Source organism: Rhinopithecus bieti, unplaced genomic scaffold (genome assembly GCF_001698545.2).
Source record: "Rhinopithecus bieti isolate Rb0 unplaced genomic scaffold, ASM169854v2 scaffold_2435, whole genome shotgun sequence".
Classification (NCBI taxonomy): domain Eukaryota; kingdom Metazoa; phylum Chordata; class Mammalia; order Primates; family Cercopithecidae; genus Rhinopithecus; species Rhinopithecus bieti.
In genome coordinates, this window is record NW_016803909.1 from 75,669 (window position 1) to 94,331 (window position 18,663).

General features: G+C 38.0%; 1 protein-coding gene across 7 annotated transcripts in view; it reads left to right on the plus strand.

Moving 5' to 3' along the window:
• PRORP (protein only RNase P catalytic subunit) overlaps window positions 1–18,663 on the plus strand; it is a 159,122-nt gene that overhangs the window by 45,397 nt on the left and 95,062 nt on the right. For all 7 annotated transcript variants that reach the window (XM_017858707.1, XM_017858726.1, XM_017858699.1 and 4 more), the window contains one exon: window positions 13,646–13,753. In XM_017858707.1, the coding sequence (XP_017714196.1) occupies window positions 13,646–13,753 (108 nt within the window). The remainder of the gene's footprint in view (window positions 1–13,645; window positions 13,754–18,663) is intronic.

An 18,663-nucleotide genomic window follows, 5' to 3' on the forward strand; every position in this document is an offset into this window, starting at 1 on the left:
GTGGTGGAGCAAATTTTCATAGGTTTGAGAGTCAATAATATATTTATTTTCTGCAAACTGTTTGCTCCTGTCTTGCCCGTTTTTTGAGTTTTGACTGTTTTCTTATCAATTTTAGGAGCTCTTTATTTGAAAAATCATCTGTGATTTAAATTACAATTTTTGAAGCTTTACTTATGTTTTTTTCTCTATGAACATTTTAAAATATTCATATTTGTCAGACTTTCCTTTTATGGCTCCTGGGTTTCATATTTAGAAAGATTTTTTCTGTTGCAAGGTTATTGAAAAGCCAACAAACACAAAAACTTCCTTTTGCTCCCTACACTTTTGTTGTTTTCTCTAAATTTTCATCCATTTGGAATTTTTTTCTGATGTGAGGTATAGTTCCAACTTAATTTCCTCCCCAGCTAATTAGCCAATTGTGTCAACATCATTTGTTTAGCAACCCATATTTTACCCGACTAGTGATAAAGTGGGATGTTACTTTTAGCATGTACCAAATTCTTCATATGAATATTTAGGTCTCTTTTTGGACCTTCTTTTCTGATTCACTAATCTGCATACTTAACAGTATGACACTATTTTGATTATTATAGTTTTATGATATATCTAATATCTATTAGAGCTAATTTTTATAACTTGGGTTCTGGCACTTTCTTTAATAAACTTATCAGAGGTAAATATTATACGCCTATGATAAAATGTATTAGTAATGTTCCCTGGGGCAAAATCATGTTTTATATATGTGACAGAGTCCTATTACCAATAGCTTTTAAGCATTTTTGAACACAACACAGATACAATATACATATATGTAATAACACATTTATAAATGAAAAAAATGTGTACATTAAAAAAATTATGGACTCTTGCTATATTTGTTGCACTCTATTTTTAGTTCTGTTTATTTCTCTCTGAAATGCTGGTTGCAACTGTATTAAATTGATCTCACGACCTAGTAAGGTGTTGTGACCTGCAGTTAAAAAACCACCTTATTATTTGATGTTTTAAATCATAGCCATTCTAACTGGTGTGAGATGGCATCTCATTGTGGTTTTAATTTGCATTTCTCTGATGATTAGTGATATGGAGCATTTTTTCATGTTTATTAACCACTTGTATGCCTTCTTTTGAGAAGTTTCTGTTCATGTCTTTTGCCTGTTTTTTAATGGGGTTGTTTTTTGCTTGTTGAATTAAGTTCCTTATAGATTCTGGATATTTGCCCTTTGTTGGATGCAGTTTGTAAATATTTTCTCCTATTCCGTAAGTTGTCTGTTTAAAGTAAATAGTTTATTTTGCTATACAGAGTCTCTTTAATTAGTTAATTAATTAGGTCCCACTTGTCAATTTTTGTTTTTGTTGCAGTTGCTCTTGGGGACTTAACCAAAAATTATTTGCCAAGGCTGAAGTCAAGAAGGGTATTTCCTAGGTTTTCTTCTAGGATTTTTATAGTTTGAGGGTTTACATTTAAATCTTTAATCCATCTTGAGTTAATTTTGATATGTGGTGAAAGTTAAGGGTCCAGTTTCATTCTGCTACATATAACTAGCCAGTTATCCCAGCACCATTTATTGAATAGGAATTCCTTTCCCCATTGCTTGTTTTTGTTGGCCTTGTCGAAAATCAGGTGTATGTAAGTGTACAGCTTTGTTTCTGAGTTTTCTGTTCTGTTCCATTGGTCTATATGTCTGTTTTTGTACCAGTATGAGGCTGCAGAGAAAGGGGAATGCTTATACACTGTTGATGGGATGTAAATTAGTTCAGCCACTGTGGAAAGCAGCCTGGAGATTTCTCAAATAACTTAAAACAGAGCAACCATTTAACTCAGCAATCCCACTGCTGGGTGTATACCCAAAGGGAAATGGATCATTATACCAAAAAGACACATCCACTATATGTGCATTGCTGCGATACTCACAATAGCAAAGACATGGAATCAACCTAGTGCCAATCAGTGGTGGATTGGATAAAGAAAATGTGGTACTATACACCATGGATACTACGCAACCGTAAAAAAGAACAAAGTCATGTCCTTTGCAGCAACATGGATGGAGCTGGAGGCCATAATCCTAAGCAAATTAATTCAGGAAGATACTGCAAATTCTTATAAATGGGAGCTAATCATTGAGCATACAAGGGCATAAACATGGCAACAACAGACACTGCAAACTGCTAGAGGGGGTGGGGTGTGGTTTGAAAAGCTACCTACTGGGTACTGTGTTCACTACCTGGGTACAGTATACCCATGTAACAAACCTCCACATGGATCCCTTGTATCTGAAACAAAAGTTGAAATACTAAAATAAATAAAAATAAGGAAAAAAGAAAAATACTTCATTATGTGTCCGGAATTGGTGGGTTCTTGGTCTCACTGACTTCAAGAATGAAGCCACAGACCCTCACGGTGAGTGTGACAGTTCGTAAAGATGGTGTGTCCAGAGTTTGTACCTTCAGACATTTAGACGTGTCTGGAGCTTCTTCCTTCTGGTGGGTTCGTGGTCTCACTGTCAGGAGTGAAGCTGCAGACCTTCCTGGTGAGTGGTGCAGCTCATAAACCCAGTGTGGACCCAGAGTGAGCAGCAGCAAGATTTATTGCAAAGAGCAAAAGAATAAAGCTTCCACAGTGTGGAAGGGGACCCAAGGAGGTTGCCACTGACTGGCTCAGGCAGCCTGCTTTTATTCTCTTATCTGGCCCCACCCATATTCTGCTGATTGGTCCACTTTACAGAGCGCTGATTGGTCCGTTTTGACAGAGTGCTGATTGGTGTATTTACAAACCCTGAGCTAGATGCAGAGTGCTGATTGGTGCATTTACAATCCTTGAGCTGGACACAGAGTCACAGAGTGCTGATTGGCGCACATACAATCCTCCAGCTAGATATAAAAGTTCTCCAAGTCCCCATCTGGTTCGGGAGCCCAGCTGGCTTCACCCAGTGGATCCTGCACTAGGGCTGCAAGCGAGCTACCTGCCAGTCCCAAGCCGCACCTGCACTCCTCAGCCCTTGGGCTGTGGATGGGCCCGGTGTGGGACCGGTGGCCACTGAGCAGGAGTCGGTGCCCGTCAGGGAGGCTCAGGCCTTGCGGGAGCCCACCGCAGGTGGAGGAGCTCAGACATGGCAGGCTGCAGGTCCCAAGCCCTGCCCCAAGGGGAGGCAGCTAGGGCCGGGTGAGAATTTGAGTGCGGCTCTGGTGGGCAGCACTGCTGGGGGACCCGACGCAACCTCTGTAGCTGCTGGCCCAGATGCTAAGCCCCTCAATGCCCTGGGCCGCCCTGCTTGCTGGCCGCTCCGTGTGCAGGGTCGGCGGAGCCTGCACCCATGCCTGCGGGAACTCAAAGGGGCCCGGGAGCGCAGCCCCGGTTCCCACCTGCGTCTCTCCCTCCACACCTCCCCACAAGCAGAGGGAGGAGGCTCCAGCCTCAGCCAGCTCAGAGAGGGGCTCCCACGGTGCCGTGGCGGGCTGAAGGGCTCCTCAAGTGCCGCCAGAGTGGAAGCCAAGGCCGGTGGCTGAGGAGGTGCAGAGAGTGAGGGCTGCCAGCACATTGTCACCTCTCAATTAGACGTATCCGGGTGAAATACCGTTAGTCCTTATTAGTCTCTTTTGGGGAGGGATTAGGGGAGTGGGAGTGATGTATCTCCTTAAATAAAATAGGGAGACCACATCAAAGAAAGTAGGATTTCTAAGCCAAAAAACTCATGAAGGGCATTTGCAAAGTTTCTTTCCCATTGTTTGCAGGTACCTTGCAGGGAAGGGCAGCAGTCTTGATTGGCATGCCTTGCTTAAGAATACAGGGCACACTACTGAAATATACCGTATAGGAAGAAGGAAATACTATTATAGTGCATATGCCAAGAGGTTTAGGCCCCATGTGTAAACTACTCCATGATCCTTAAACGTAGTTGTTTTGAGGTCTTCTGGTTTTTGGGATTTCTAGCTTGAATTTCTTAGTTTTGAGATGGGGTCTTACTATGTTGCCCAGGCTGACCTGGAACTCCCGGGCTCCAGCAATCTTCCTGCCTCAGCCTGCTGAGTAACTGGGGTCCAGCTTGATTTTTGTTGCTCTGAGGGATAGTACAAGAGAATGAACTTCTGGATTTTGAACCCCAAGTTCACCATTTACTAGTTAGGTGATCTGCTTAACTTCCCTGTGCTCTATTCTCCTAATCTGTTAAGTGGGAAAAATGATAATATCTACCTCATACCATTGTTTCAGCAATAAGAAAGTTAGTATATGTAAAGTACTTAGAATTTTTGTTTCTTAATAGCATTGTGATCTACATGGCACATGGAAAGCACTATGTAAGTTTATGGTATTATTTGACTCGGAAGTGTGTAGGATTTTTTTCTTTAACCTCACAATTAAAAATTTTGTGGGAATGTGATTAGGTGATTTTTTTCATTGTTTCCCTGAATTTCATGTCATGTGTCCTTTAAAATGCAAGGTTTTTTTTTGGAGACAGAGTTTTGCTCTGTTGCCCAGTCTGGAGTGCAGTGGCACAATCTTGGCTCACTGCAACCTCTACCTCCTGGGTTCAAGCAATTCTCCTGCCTCAGCCTCCTGGGTAGTTGGGATGACAGGCGCTGGCCACTACGCCCAGCTAATTTTTGTATTTTTTGTAGAGACAAGGTTTCACCATCTTGGCCAGTCTGGTCTTGAACTTCTGGCCTCAAGTGATCCACCCACCTCAGCCTCCCAAAGTGCTGGGATTACAGGTATGAGCCACTGTACCCAGCCAAAATGTAGATATTTTTTATTCTTGAAGTTTTATTTAAAAAAAAAATTCTTCTTTTTGTTTTGATTTATTCCTTGAGAACACCCTTTTGAGGCTTAAAAGTTGGATCTCTGTTCTCTGTCCCTCATACCTATAATGTTCTTTCTCTTAACATTCTTTTTCCTCTTTTCTTCTGCACTGAAGTAGAATTTCTCAAAATTTGTGCTGCATTTCATGAAATCCATGTTCTAGTATATTAGTTCTAATCTTTACTGCTTTCAAAGCATATTTAAATTCTGTTGTTGCATTTTTTTCATTTCTATTTTATTTTTGGATCTCTTTGCATCTGTTGCTATTCTCTCCTTAAAGCTTATTGCTCTTTCTTCATAGATACAACCAAATTTGTCCTCTTCTTCTCTTCTTTGAGGGATCCAGGCAGAGGTCTTCTAAATTCTGAATTGTATTTGAGTTTCAGAACATGCTTTTATCTGAATCTTTTTTTCTTTTTTTTTTTTTTTTTTTGAGACAGAGTCTCACTGTCGCCAGGCTGGAGTGCAGTGGCGCAATCTCAGCTCACTGCAACCTCTGCCTCTGGGGTTCAAGCGATTCTCCTGCCTCAGCCTCACAAGTAGCTGGGACTACAGGTGCGTGCCACCATGCCCAGATAATTTTTTTGGTATTTTTAGTAGAGACAGGGTTTCACCATGTTGAACAGGATAGTCTTGATCTCTTGACCTTGTGATCTGCCCGCCTTGGCCTCCCGAAGTGCTGGGATTACAGGCATGAGCCACTGTGCCTGGCCTATCTGAATCTTTAAGGCAAAACTCCTAACAAATGTTGCTGTATCTTTCATTGGCCTGTGATGGATTTTTTCACCCTATTGAATTATCCTTGAGAAAAGAGATCCATTAATGCTCAGCATATGCCATTAGGTAGATGGGCAGAGTGTACTTACCCCTTCATTGTCCTTTTGGATGCTGGCGGTTTCCACCTTTTGGATCTAGACTCATCAGGATATTAGTCCAGTTTATCTGGTAAGCTGCATGAAGATGGGGCATTTTCCCACTCTGGCTTATCGAGTCAGATGTGGTTTATAATTCTCCTCTGAACAGCATATGACAGATTATTCCTTGGTGTCATGTACTTGTCTTACCTCACTTTCAGTACTATTACCAGCTTATACCACTCCTCTTTAGATGATGAAGTGTCCAAAGATGTTGTGTTCTCCTAACTCTCCTGCCTTGAAGGTTAATTACTTAATTAGGATAGAAGAAAACAGCTAATGGGCCACCTGGATTGAGTGGTAAAGGAAACTTGTTTGAGAGATGTTTGACATGTGGTAAGGAGACCATCACCGTTTTTTCTGTTTAATGCAGCCCTTGTTCCTGAAATTGAGTTAAAGTATTTTTCCTGCTTTACTTTGAGTCACCTCTACTCTTTTTTGTCTCAAAAAGTGGAGAAATGCGCTAAGATAGTTTGTCTCCATAAATTACCATTGATTACCATTGATCATTTGGTTAGGAGAACTCTCCCAAACTTCTCTTTAGTTTACAGTACTGTTGTTGCCAGTTTAAAATTTCTCTAGCCTCCGTGTTAGTTGTTAGGTTGCAATGATACTTTTTAGCCATGTGGCTTCATTTTCATTAAGGCAATCATGTTAATGTTCTTATTTAGGATCGACTTCTATGGTTTAAAGAATGCACAGGAAGTAATTAGATACAGAGATGCATTTTTTATTGTTGTTCCCATGTTAAGAGCACTGCTTCCAACCAAAATAGCTGGTATTCCCCTGTTTTTCCACATCTACTATGACTAAAGCTAGTTTCTTTAAAAAGACCTTTCTCACTTAATATCCTACTCTAGCAACTAAGAAGAAATAAGTGGAAAACAATAATGCATACTCAAAACTTTACGTAAAAAGCAGTGATTGTCACATGTTAACTATATCCATGTACTGCAGACACAGATAATATTTTCTAAGGATTAGAAAAAAGGGAGTGTTAAAGCAACTGGCTTTACCACCACATTCTTCCCCCGTTCCTTCTTTAGTTAATAGACACTTGAATTGTTTTCAGTTTTTGGCAATTAAGAATAAAGCCACTGTTAACATTCAATATAAGTCTTTGTGTGGATGTGTATTTTCATATTTCTCCTGCGAATACTCATAAATGGGACTGCTCAGTTTTATGATAAATATATGCTTAACTTTGTAAGAAACTGCTGAATTATTTTCCAAAGTAGTTGTACCCTCCTGCATTCCCACGAGCAATGTTTGGAAAGTCCATTTGCTCCACATACTTGTCATGGGTCAGTCTTTTTAATTTCGGCCATGCTAGTGGGTGTATAATGATATCTTGCTATGGTTTTAAATTTGCATTTTCCTAAAGACTAATGATGTTGAGTATTTTATAATAGTTATTGGACCAAAGGTTATTGTTATCATCTTTGTAACATTGATATGATAAGATTATCTAATCGAGAGTTGATATTCAGGTTTTGTCACTTGTCCCAATAATGTCCTTAACAAGCTTTTCCTTCCTCTAGATCCAAACTATGACCACACATTGGGTTCAGTTGTCATGTTTCTTTGGTCTCTTTTAATCTCAGTTTTCTTTGTCTTTCTTAGACCTCAACTTAAAAAATAATAATAATAAAGCATAGGCCTATTATTTTGTAACATGTCTCTCAATTTGGGTTTATCTGATATTTCCTTACGATAAGATTTGGGTTGGCATTTTTGGCAAGAATGTTACAAAAATTATGTTGTAACCTTTTCAAGGGCATTGTATCAAGGGCCCCACCTGTGAATATTAATGATGACTTTATATGTTGCCCAAGAAATTTATGCCTATTCTGATGCTAAGAATTTTCCTGTTTTCTTCTAGAATTTTCATCATTTTGGCTTCTAGGTTTATGATCTATTTAGAAATATTTTTTGTGTGTGAAGTGAAATAGGGATTGAGGTTCATTCTTTTTTTTTCCCCCAACATTTTGCCTTATTAGCTTTTCCTATTTCTTTTATTTTTGCTTATTATTATTCTACTTTCTTTGAAATTTAATTTGGTCTTCTTTTCTACCTTTTAAGTTGAAAACTTAGGTCAATTTTATGACCTTTCTTCTTTTTATATAAGTATTTAAAGCTATATATTTCTTGCTACGTACTAGTAACACTGCATCCCCTGAATTTTGATATGTAATTTTTATTATCACTTAGTTCAAAATATTTCCTAATTCCCTTTGTAATTTTTTTTTGATCCTTGGGTTATTGAGAATTGTATTTAGGAATATTTGCGGCTCTTATAGATATTTTACTGCTATTGGTTTTTTGTTTAAGTGTGTGTGTGTGTGTGTGTGTATCAGCAAATATACTCTTTAAGATCTCAGTATTTTGAAATGTATTGAAACTTATTTTATGGTTAGTCTATTCTCATACTGCTATAAAGAACTGCCTGAGCCTGGGTAAATTTACAAAGAAAAGAGGTTTAATTGACTCAAGGTTGTGCATGGCTGAGGAGGCCTTAGGAAACTTACAATGATGGCAGAAGGGGAAGCAGGCACGTCTTACATGGCAGCAGGCAAGAGAGCATGTGAGAGCACAGGAAAAACTACTGTTTATAAAACCTTCAGATCTCGTGAGAATTCACTCACTATCATGAGAACATCATGGAAGAAACCACCCCCATAGTCTAATCACTTTTTACCAGGTCTCTCTTTCAATACCTGGGATTACAATTCAAGGTGAGATTTGGGTGGGGACACAAAGCTGAACCATATCAATGGCCTAGCTTGTGGTCTGTCTTGGTAGATGTTCCATGTGCACTTGAAAAGGAATATGTAGTCTGCTATTGTTGGGCATAGTGTCCTACAGATACAGATTTGTCTTCTAAGTCCTTACTGATTTTTACCTACTTGTTCAATCAATTATGCAAATAAGGTATTGAAATCTCCATCTGTAATTGTAGATTTACCTATTCCTCCTTTGTTCTGTCAGCTTTTCCTTTATCCACATCTTGAAGCTCTATTCTTATGACTTTGATGTATTGATCCTGTCATCATTATGAAATGTCCCTTCTTTTTGTAGTATTCCTTTTCTTCCAAGTCTATTTTGTCTAACATTAGTGTCACCATTCCAAGTTTCTTAAACTTACTGATGCATGATACATATTTTTCCCTACTTTTCACTTCCCACTTATTCTGTATTAAAGATAAGTACATCTATTATAGATAGCATTTTTTATAAGGTTGGATTTAAACATTTTATTTTGCTATTTGTCCCAGATGGGTCTGCTTTTTGTTCTTCAGTTTCTCCTTTCATGTCTCCTTTTGGGTTAATCCAATTTCTTTTAATTTTTCATTTAATTCATGTATTGGCTTTTATCTATACCTTTCTACTTTTTTTTTTTTTAACTTTTTAAAAATTTTATCAGCTCTGGCCTACAGATCTACATTATTTTTTAAATGTACGATTTGAACTTTACAATCTGAATCCTTAACTTAATTCAGTCTACTTAGAATTTATATTGAACCATTTCACATGAAATATCAGAACATTATAGCAATAGGATTCCATTTACCACTTCCTGGTCTTTGTGCTATTGTTTTATTGTAGCTTAAAACATATGTTACATCTGTATATGTTTTAAGCCCTATAATGTAGTGCTGTGATAAGCTTTGCTTTAAGTAGTCATATGTCTTTTAAAGAAATTAAAAGAGGAAAAAGTATATTCTTTTTTATAAATACCCACATCTCTATCATTTTATTTTTGGTGTTTTTTCATTTCTTCCAAGTCTAGCTTTTCATCTGATATTATTTCCCCAGCCTGAAGAAATTGCTTTAGCATTTCTTTCTTTCTTTTCTTTTCTTTTTTTTTTTGTGACAGAGTTTCACTCTTGTTGCTCAGGCTGGAGTGTAATGGCTCAGTCTCAGCTCACCACAACCTCTGCCTCCCGGATTCAAGCAATTCTCCTGCCTCAGGCCCCCGAGTAGCTGGGATTACAGGCATGTGCCACCACACCCAGCTAATTTTGTATTTTCAGTAGAGATGGAGTTTCTCCATGTTCGTCAGGCAGGTCTTGAACTCCCAACCTCAGGTGATCCGCCCGCCTCGGCCTCCCAAAGTGCTGGGATTACAAGCATGAGCCACTGCGCCCGGCCTTCTTTCTTTTTTATAGAGACAGTATCTTGCTATGTTGCCTAGGCTGGTCTTGAATTCCTGACCTCAAGTGATCCTCCTACCTGGGCCTCTCAACATGCTGGGATTACAGGAATAAGCCACGGCACTGGCCAGCTTTAGTGTTCCTTATGTTGCAGGCTTGCTGGTGATGAATTCTCTGTTTTCATTTACCTGAATATATCTTTATTTCACCTTAATTTTTTTTGGCCTCAATTTTTAAAGGATATTTTTACTAGATACAGAATTGTGGATTGAAAGCAGTTTTGTGTTGTTGTTATTTTATTTGTTGTCTGTCATCCTTTTAAAGATGTTCTCTGGCCCCATTGTGTCTGATGAGAACTAAACTGTCATTTGTATTATTATTCCTTTTTATGTAATGTATCCTTTTTTTCTGACTGATTTTAAGGTTTTTCTATTTTTGATTTTCATCAGTTTTACTATGATGTGCCAAGTTACAGTTTTACTTTGGTTTTCTTTGTGTATATTCTGCTTTGAATTTGCTCTGCTTCTTGGGCAAGTTATGTATTTCATCAAATTTGGGGATGTTTTGGCCATTCGAATACTTTTTACTGCTCTGTCCTTTCTATCTTCTCCTTCTGGACTGTAATTACACATGTTAATCTGTTTGATATTGTACCACAGGTTACTGAGACCCAATTCAGCTTTTTGTTTTCATTAAATTGTATAATTTTTTGTTGCTCTGCCTTTCATGTTCACTGACTGTTTCTTCTGCCATCTCCAATCTGCTGTTAAATCCATCCTATGAATATTTTATTTCACATTTGTGGTTTTTGGTTCTATAATGTTCATTTTGTTAATTTTTCTAGTTTACGGTCTCTGTGGAGATTTTCTTTCTTTGTGTTCATTATGACTATATTTACCTTTACTTTTTTTTTTTTTTTTTTTGAGATGGAGTTTCACTCTGTTGCCCAGGCTGGAGCACAGTGGTACAATCTTGGCTCACTGCAAGCTTCGCCTCCCAGGTTCAAGTGATTCTCCTGCCTCAGCCTCCCAAGTCGCTGGGATTACAGGTGCGTGCCACCACGCCCGACTAATTTTTGTAATTTTAGTAGAGACAGGGTTTCACCATGTTGGCCAGGCTGGTCTCGAACTCCTGACCTCAGGTGATCCACCTGCCTCAGCCTCCCAAAGTGCTGGAATTACAGGCATAATTCTTGATTATATTTGCAATAGTTACTTTATAGTTCTTATCTGCTAACTCAAGCATCTACACTTTGGATTGGTTTCCCTCTTTCTTTCTTTTTTTTTTTTTTTTTTGGCAGAGTCTCACTCTGTCACCAGGCTGGAGTGCAGTTGCACGATCTCAGCTCACTGCAACCTTTGCCTCCCGGGTTCAAGCAATTCTCCTGCCTTAGCCTCCCAAGTAGCTGGGACTACAGGTGCACGCCACCATGGCCAGCTAATTTTTTATTTTTAAGTTAATTTTTTTACTTTTAGTAGAGACGGGGTTTCACCATGTTGGCCAGGATGGTCTTGATCTCTTGACCTCGTGATCCGCCTGCCTCGGCCTCCCAAAGTGCTGGGATTACAGGTGTGAGCCACTGTGCCCAGCCAGTTTCATTTTTGTTTTTGGAGATGGAATTTCTCTCTGTTGCCAAGACTGGAATGCAGTGGCATGATCTTGGCTAACTGCAACCTACGCTTCCCGAGATCAAGTGATTCTCTTGCCTTAGCTTACTGAGTAGCTAGGATTACAGGCATGCACTACCATGCCCAGCTAATTTTTGTATTTTTGGTAGAGGTGAGGTTTCACCATGTTGGCCAGGCTGGTCTTAAACTCCTGACATCAAGTGATCCACCCACCTCAGCCTCCCAAAGTACTGGGATTACAGGCTTGAGCCACTGTGCCCAGCCCAGTTTGGTTTATTTTGAATCCCTTTTTTCTTGACTGTGTGGATCACATGTTTGTATTTTTTTATGTTTATTAATTTTTAATTGTGTATCAGACATTGTGAATGACACATTGCAGAGGCTTTAGAGATTATCTATGTTTGTCTGGAAATTACTGATTTTTTGCTAATTTAGTAGGCTGTTAAAGTTCTTTAGACTTAGTCTCCAAACTATCTCCCTTGCAGTGGGTAGCAGCTGAGATCTCTGCTTAGGTTTTTTAAGTCTTTCAGCTGTTGCTTTTTTGCTGGGCTCTTTGGAATCTTCTCCAAGCATGTGCAGATCATGTTTTACCCAAGAATTTGAGGAGATTTATGTGCAAATTTTGTGGTTTTATCCTTTCTAGGATTCCCCATCATTTTCCAGCCTCTGGTTGCCCCAAACTCTGTCTTCTCTATCCTCAAATCAGTAAGTTCTGCAGCTTTCTGCTTGATTTCCAGTTGTTCCTGCTGGTCACACTGTCTGGAGATTGCCCGCTGACCTAGACAAATTTTACCTGGTATAATTCCCTTCTTTTCTTTATTTTCCCAAATATAGTGGCATTAAAAAAAAACAACCCTTTATTACTATTATTATTATTGTTCTCTCTCATGGGTCTAGGGGTTAATGAGACTTTGTTGATGGTTCTTGCTTGGGTCTCCTATGGTTGTAATCAAATAGGGGCTAGGGGTCATCTTGAAATCCCCCTCAGTCTTATCGGTGTGGTAATTGATGCTAGCTGGCTGTTGGCTGGGATTCCGTTGGACTGTCAGATGGAACACTTACATGTAACATCTACTTGGGCATTCTCAGGATGGCTGGTTTCCAAGATCAAGCATCCTGAGAGTGAGAGCCAGATGAATGCTGTATTATCTTTTATTTCCTAGCCTCAGAAATCACATAATGTCACTTCTGCCACATCCCATTCATTGAGGCAGTTACAAAGGAGAGCCCATATTCAAGCACAGGGTATTAGACACCACCTTTTGAGAGGGGAGTGTCAACTAATTTTCAGACAGATTTTAAAACTACCAAACCTTTCAAATGTCATGTCCTCTCCAGTTTCTGCCTGCCTTTGCTCATTCTTTGGTACTTTCAAATCGTTGGGTATTTATCTAAAATTTATATTATTATCTAGTAATCCAATACAAACTATTCCATCATTACCAGAGGTGGAACTCCCTCCCCTCTTTTTTTTCTCCATAGCATTCTCACATTTAATATTATTTACTTATTTACTTGTTTTATTTTGTGCATCCTCCCACTAAGCTCCATTAAGTTGGGGTTTTTTTGTTCTGTTTTGTTTTGTTTGTCTCTTTGATAAACTGCTAGGCATATAGTAGGTGCTCAGCAAATATTTGTTGAATTAATGATTGACTGAATCTTTACCTCTCCAAAACAGCCATAAGTAAATAAAAGCTCTTGATGACAAAAGAGGACCTATACGTTTTACAGCCTTGTTCTTTCAGCACAGTTGCAATGGTAGAGTGGCATATCTAAGGTTCACTTCTCCTTGGCTTACAGAACAGGACTTAGAGATTTTGACAGTTCATTCTTATCATAACTATCATGTGGGTTAATTTAGAAGTCTAGATAGGCCAGCTGCAGATCAAATGAAATTACATATGAAAGTGCTTTGTGAAGTGTAAAGCACTATAAGATTATAAAGTGTGTTAGATAATTGTTTGCAGTTGCATCCATTAGGCTGGCTTTTTCAGATTGCATTTTGAGAATATTGCGTGTGTGTGTGTGTGTGTATTTTTAAGGGATGAATATTTTGAATTATCAAAACAGTAATAAAGGTTACTGCAGTGTGTTTATCATAAAGTCCTTGCTAAGTTCTTATTAATGTTTTGTCTGACTTTTCTTTATTAGGAACTTAAGAGATTTGAGAACTTCGTAAAATCTTGTCCTCCTTTTGATATTGTCATTGATGGCCTCAATGTTGCCAAAATGTTTCCTAAAGCTCGTGAATCTCAAGTTGTAAGTATAAGTTTTACTTTGTTATTCCACATCTCTAGAAACATTTATTGTATTCATTTATGACCTTCTTGGGGCTCTTAGCTCCTCAGTTTTTCTTCCTCTAAAACTAAGGTCCTCAGGGTGCCACAATGACCAACTGCATGCTCCCCTAACATTTTCTATTTTCATCACGAATAAGTTGCTCTTCAAGGCTGGGAGAAAGCGATTAAAAGTGAGGAATTAAAAGAAAGATTGCAATGCAGGGCCAGATTTTCCCGTTTTGTGTAAAACTAACTTTCTCCTGGGTCTCTGCTTTCTCTTTGGGATCACTCTGTCATTTCCCTGTGGGTCATATTCTTATATTTGAAAATTAGCAATATACAGTATTAAGAGATATTAATCACTCGTTACTCACATTTGTTTTTTCCAAACATAGTATGTTCATAAATTAACCTAAGCAGTTTTTTTCTATATGGTAGCCATTTGTCAATTTATAAATGCGCTACTAGATTCTAATAAGAATACCATTTTTCATAGCAGCAATTAGCAGTTACTTTAATCTCTATTTTGCAGATTAAAAAACTGAGGCTAATTTTGTATAGTAAATCTATAGAAAACAGTCATAATATCAAAATTGGATTGTAGAGAGCTCCTGGGTTTCAGACTTGTGGCTCTTATCACTGGCAATCTATAGCCATTCATCTGTAATTAAACTGTGTCTTAAAAATTGCTGCCACTGGGGGGCACAGTGGCTCACGCCTGTAATCCCAGCACTTTGGGAGGCTGAGGCTGGCAGATCACCTGAGGTCAGGCGTTCGAGACCAGCCAGGCCAACATGGTGAAACCCTGTCTCTACTAAAAATACAAAAATTAGTTGGGCATAGTGGCACATGCCTGTAATCCCAGCTACTTGGGAGGCTGAGGCAGGAGAATTGCTTGAACATGGGAGGCGGAGGTTGTGACGAACCGAGATCACGCCATTGCACTCCAGCCTGGGCAACAAGAGTGAAACTGTCTCAAAAAAATAAAAAAGTAATGATAAAAGGAATAATAAAATACATAGGTATTATTTTTATATTTGAAATTCAAGCCTGTTTAAGATTGAGGAGCCTTAATGGGAAGAATAGAGAAATTTGCTACAGTTAAAAACAAAACAAAACTAAACTAAAAAACATAAGCACTGTTAAAAGACAACAAACTACAAAATGTAAGCCGGGTGTGGTGGGTCACGCCTGTAATCCCAGCACTTATGGGAGGCCGAGGCGGGTGGATTGCCTGAGGTCAGGAGTTCGAGACCAGCCTCGCTAACATGATGAAACCCCATCTCTACTAAAAATACAAAAAAATTAACTGGGCATGGTGGCACATGCCTGTAGTCCCAGCTATTTGGGAGGCTGAGGCAGGAGAATCGCTTGAACCCGGAAGGCAGTGGTTTCAGTGAGCTGAGATCATGCCACTGCACTCCAGCCTGGGCAACAGAGCAAGACTCTGTCTTAAAAAATAAAAAATAAAAAATAAATGTTTACAGTATGTGACAAAGAGCAAATTTCCTGACTGTATCAGGACTCTTACAAACCTATAAGAAAGAGATGAACCGGCTGGGCATGATGGCTCATGCCTATAATCCCAGCACTTTGGGAGGCCAACGCGGGTGGGTCACTTGAGGTCAGGAGTTCAAGACCAGCCTGGCCAACATGGTGAAATCCCATCTCTATTAAAAATGCAAAGATTAGCCGGGCATGGTGGCGGGTGCCTGTAATCCCAGCTACTTGGGAGGCTGAGTCAAGAGAATCGCTTGAACCCAGGAGGCAGAGGTTGCAGTGAGCTGAGATCATGCCATTACACTCCAGCCTGGGTGACAGAGTGAGACTCTATCTCGAAAACAAAAAAGAAAAAGATGGACCATGCAGTGGAAAAGTGGTTTAACTTTATTCATATTTATAGATACAGAGATTAAAATATTTATCTTCCAGATTGGTAGATATTTAAAAGTTGGTAATATTCAGTGTTTAGAATAGTTTGAAGAGGTAGGAAGGATGGTATCAGTGCAGTATTTTTGGTGGATGATTTGTCTATAACTTTCATCATCTAAAATATTGAAATTCTACTTTCAGGAACTGAAACATAGTAACACTAGTACATAAAGAAATGTATTCAGATATGTTCATTATTGCATTATTGGTAAGCAGAAAAATCTAAACAACCTAAACATCTATCAATCTAAAGCCCAATACATATTTAAATATTCATTTTTGTGAATAAGGTAAACTTATATGTGCTGCTGTGGAACACTTGTCAGAATGTAAGTGTAAGAAGCAAAATGAAAAACAACATGCTTAGAATTGCTCTACTTGTATTAAAAACAAAGCAAAAAATTACCCATCTATAGATAAATGTTTGTTAGATAAGTTTGCATGTGCATGCCCAAAAAATTTCTAGAAGCTTAACACACACACACACGTGCGTGCACACACACACAGTTTAACAGTGTAGTTACCTTTGGGAATTGGGAATAGAATACTGTATAAGAGAATGAGAGGATTTCTGGTTTTTGTTTACATTTTTTGAATTTTCTTTTACCATGAGTATATATTACTTTAAAATTTTAAAATATCAGGAAAGGAAAAGGTTAAAAGCATTCTTGGTAAATATTTTAAATAATTTTATAATACTCTGTGTCTTGTGGATACACAATAATTTTTAAGTCATCTCTTTGTTGTTAGACAAATGAGGCTTTCCATTTTTTACTATGATAAGTAATACTTTGGAAGACAACCTCTGTGCATGTTTCATAGGATGTCTTTGGAATAGATTTTCAGAAACAGGACTCTTTAGTCAAAGAGTATGTATATTTTTAAAGATCTCACTATATATTGCCAAATTGCTTTCCAAAATAATTATAATAATTTATACTACCAGCAAAAATGTGTAATGGTGCCTAAATATAACACATTTCTTTAAGGTTACTTATTACATGATTGTTTCAGCCACTCACCTATGCCATGAGTCTGCTAAGTGAAAAGGACTGGACGGTTTTTTCCCCATTTTTTAGGTCAAACAGATTTTTTTTAATGTGGAACAAACTTTAATGAAATAGTTCCAGAAAGGGAATATTCTTCATTGTCTTTTATGTCCTTATCTTTCTCTTAATACATTACCTTTAAGTGTACATAAAGGAAAAATTAGGAATTTGAAGTTCTATAAGTCTTAAGTTTTTTCCATCTTTGAAGAGATTTCCAGATTTTTTTTTTCTGTGGAATGATGTACGTATTATTTATGCTCTTCCTGTAAGCTCTCTGCATTATATGTTACACATTTTTCTCAGTCCTTTTACATTAATGGTTGATTATATATCTAGTATTATTCTCTGTAAGTTCATTAATGAGAAAATAACTTTTTTACATTCATTGTTTAAGGAGTAGCACCATTATCACATATCTTGATCTCAGAGTCTATAGCTTAAGGGTGATAGAGATTAAGGAACTAAAAAAAGAAAGTTCTAGTTGTGAATGTATTTTATTTTCTCAATTTTCAGATGAATCTTTTTTATATTTTAATTTTTCTGAAGTCTGAGTATATGCTATAATTAATGTCAGTAGAAACTTGACAGCCACCATGTAGAGATTTATTGGTGACCATCATTGCCTGGGTGTGTACAAAATTAGCCATATATAGCGTATGTCTATTCATCTGTTTGCCACGTCAGTTGAATTAGTTGTATTTGTACCTCCACACGCTGTTACACTGTTTAATTTTAACCTAAATCTTTTTTTTTTTTTAACTTTTATTTTAGGCTTGGGGGTACATGGGAAGGCTTGTTACATACATAAACATTTGTCAAGGGGGTTTGTTGTACATATTATTTCATCACCCAGGTATTAAGCCCAGTACCCAATAGTTATCTTTTCTGCTCCTGCCCCTTCTCACACACTCCCCATCAAGTAGACCCCAGTGTCTGTTGTTCCTTTGTGTTCATAAGCTTTTATAATTTAGTTCCCGCTTATAAGTGAGAACATGTAGTATTTGGATTTCTGTTTCTGCATTAGTTTGCTAAGGGTAATAGGCTCCAGCTCCATCCACGTTCCTACAAAAGACATGATCTCGTTCTTTTTTTGGCTGCATAGTACTCCATGGTGTATATGTGCCACATTTTCTTTATCCAATCTGTCACTGATGGGCATTTAGGTTGATTCCATGTCTTTGCTATTGTGAATAGTACTGCAGTGAACATTCGTGTGTATGTGTCTTTATGGTAGAATGATTTCTACTCGTCTGCGTATATACCCAGTAATGGGATTGCTGGGTTGAATGATAGTTTTGCTTTTAGCTCTTTGAGAAATTGCCATACTGCTTTCCACAATGGTTAAACTCATTTACACTCCCACCAACAGTGTATAAGTGTTCCCTTTTCTCTGCAACCTCACCAGCATGTATTATTTTTTGACTTTTCTTATAATAGCCATTCTGACTGGTGTGAAATGGTATCTCATTGTGATTTTGATTTGCATTTCTCTAATGATCATTGATATTGAGCTTTTTTTCATATGCTTGTTGGCCACATGTTTGTCTTCTTTTGTGAAGTATCTGTTCATGTCCTTTGCCCACTTTTTAATGGGGTTGTTTTTCTCTTGTAAACTTGTAATTTTAACCTAAATCTTAACTTTAAATATTTGCCAAAGGTTTCCTGACAGTGTAATAAAAAACAGTGGATATTGACACTTTTCTAAGACTAAGGTACAGAATTTTAAAGCAAGAAGAGGTTGTTATGACTGATTTTTTTTTATAAAACCATATTTTTTATTTTTATTTTTTAATTTTTATTATTATACTTTAAGTTCTAGGGTACATGTGCATAACGTGCAGGTTTGTTACATATGTATACTTGTGCCATGTTGGTGTGCTGCACCCATCAACTCGTCAGCACCCATCAA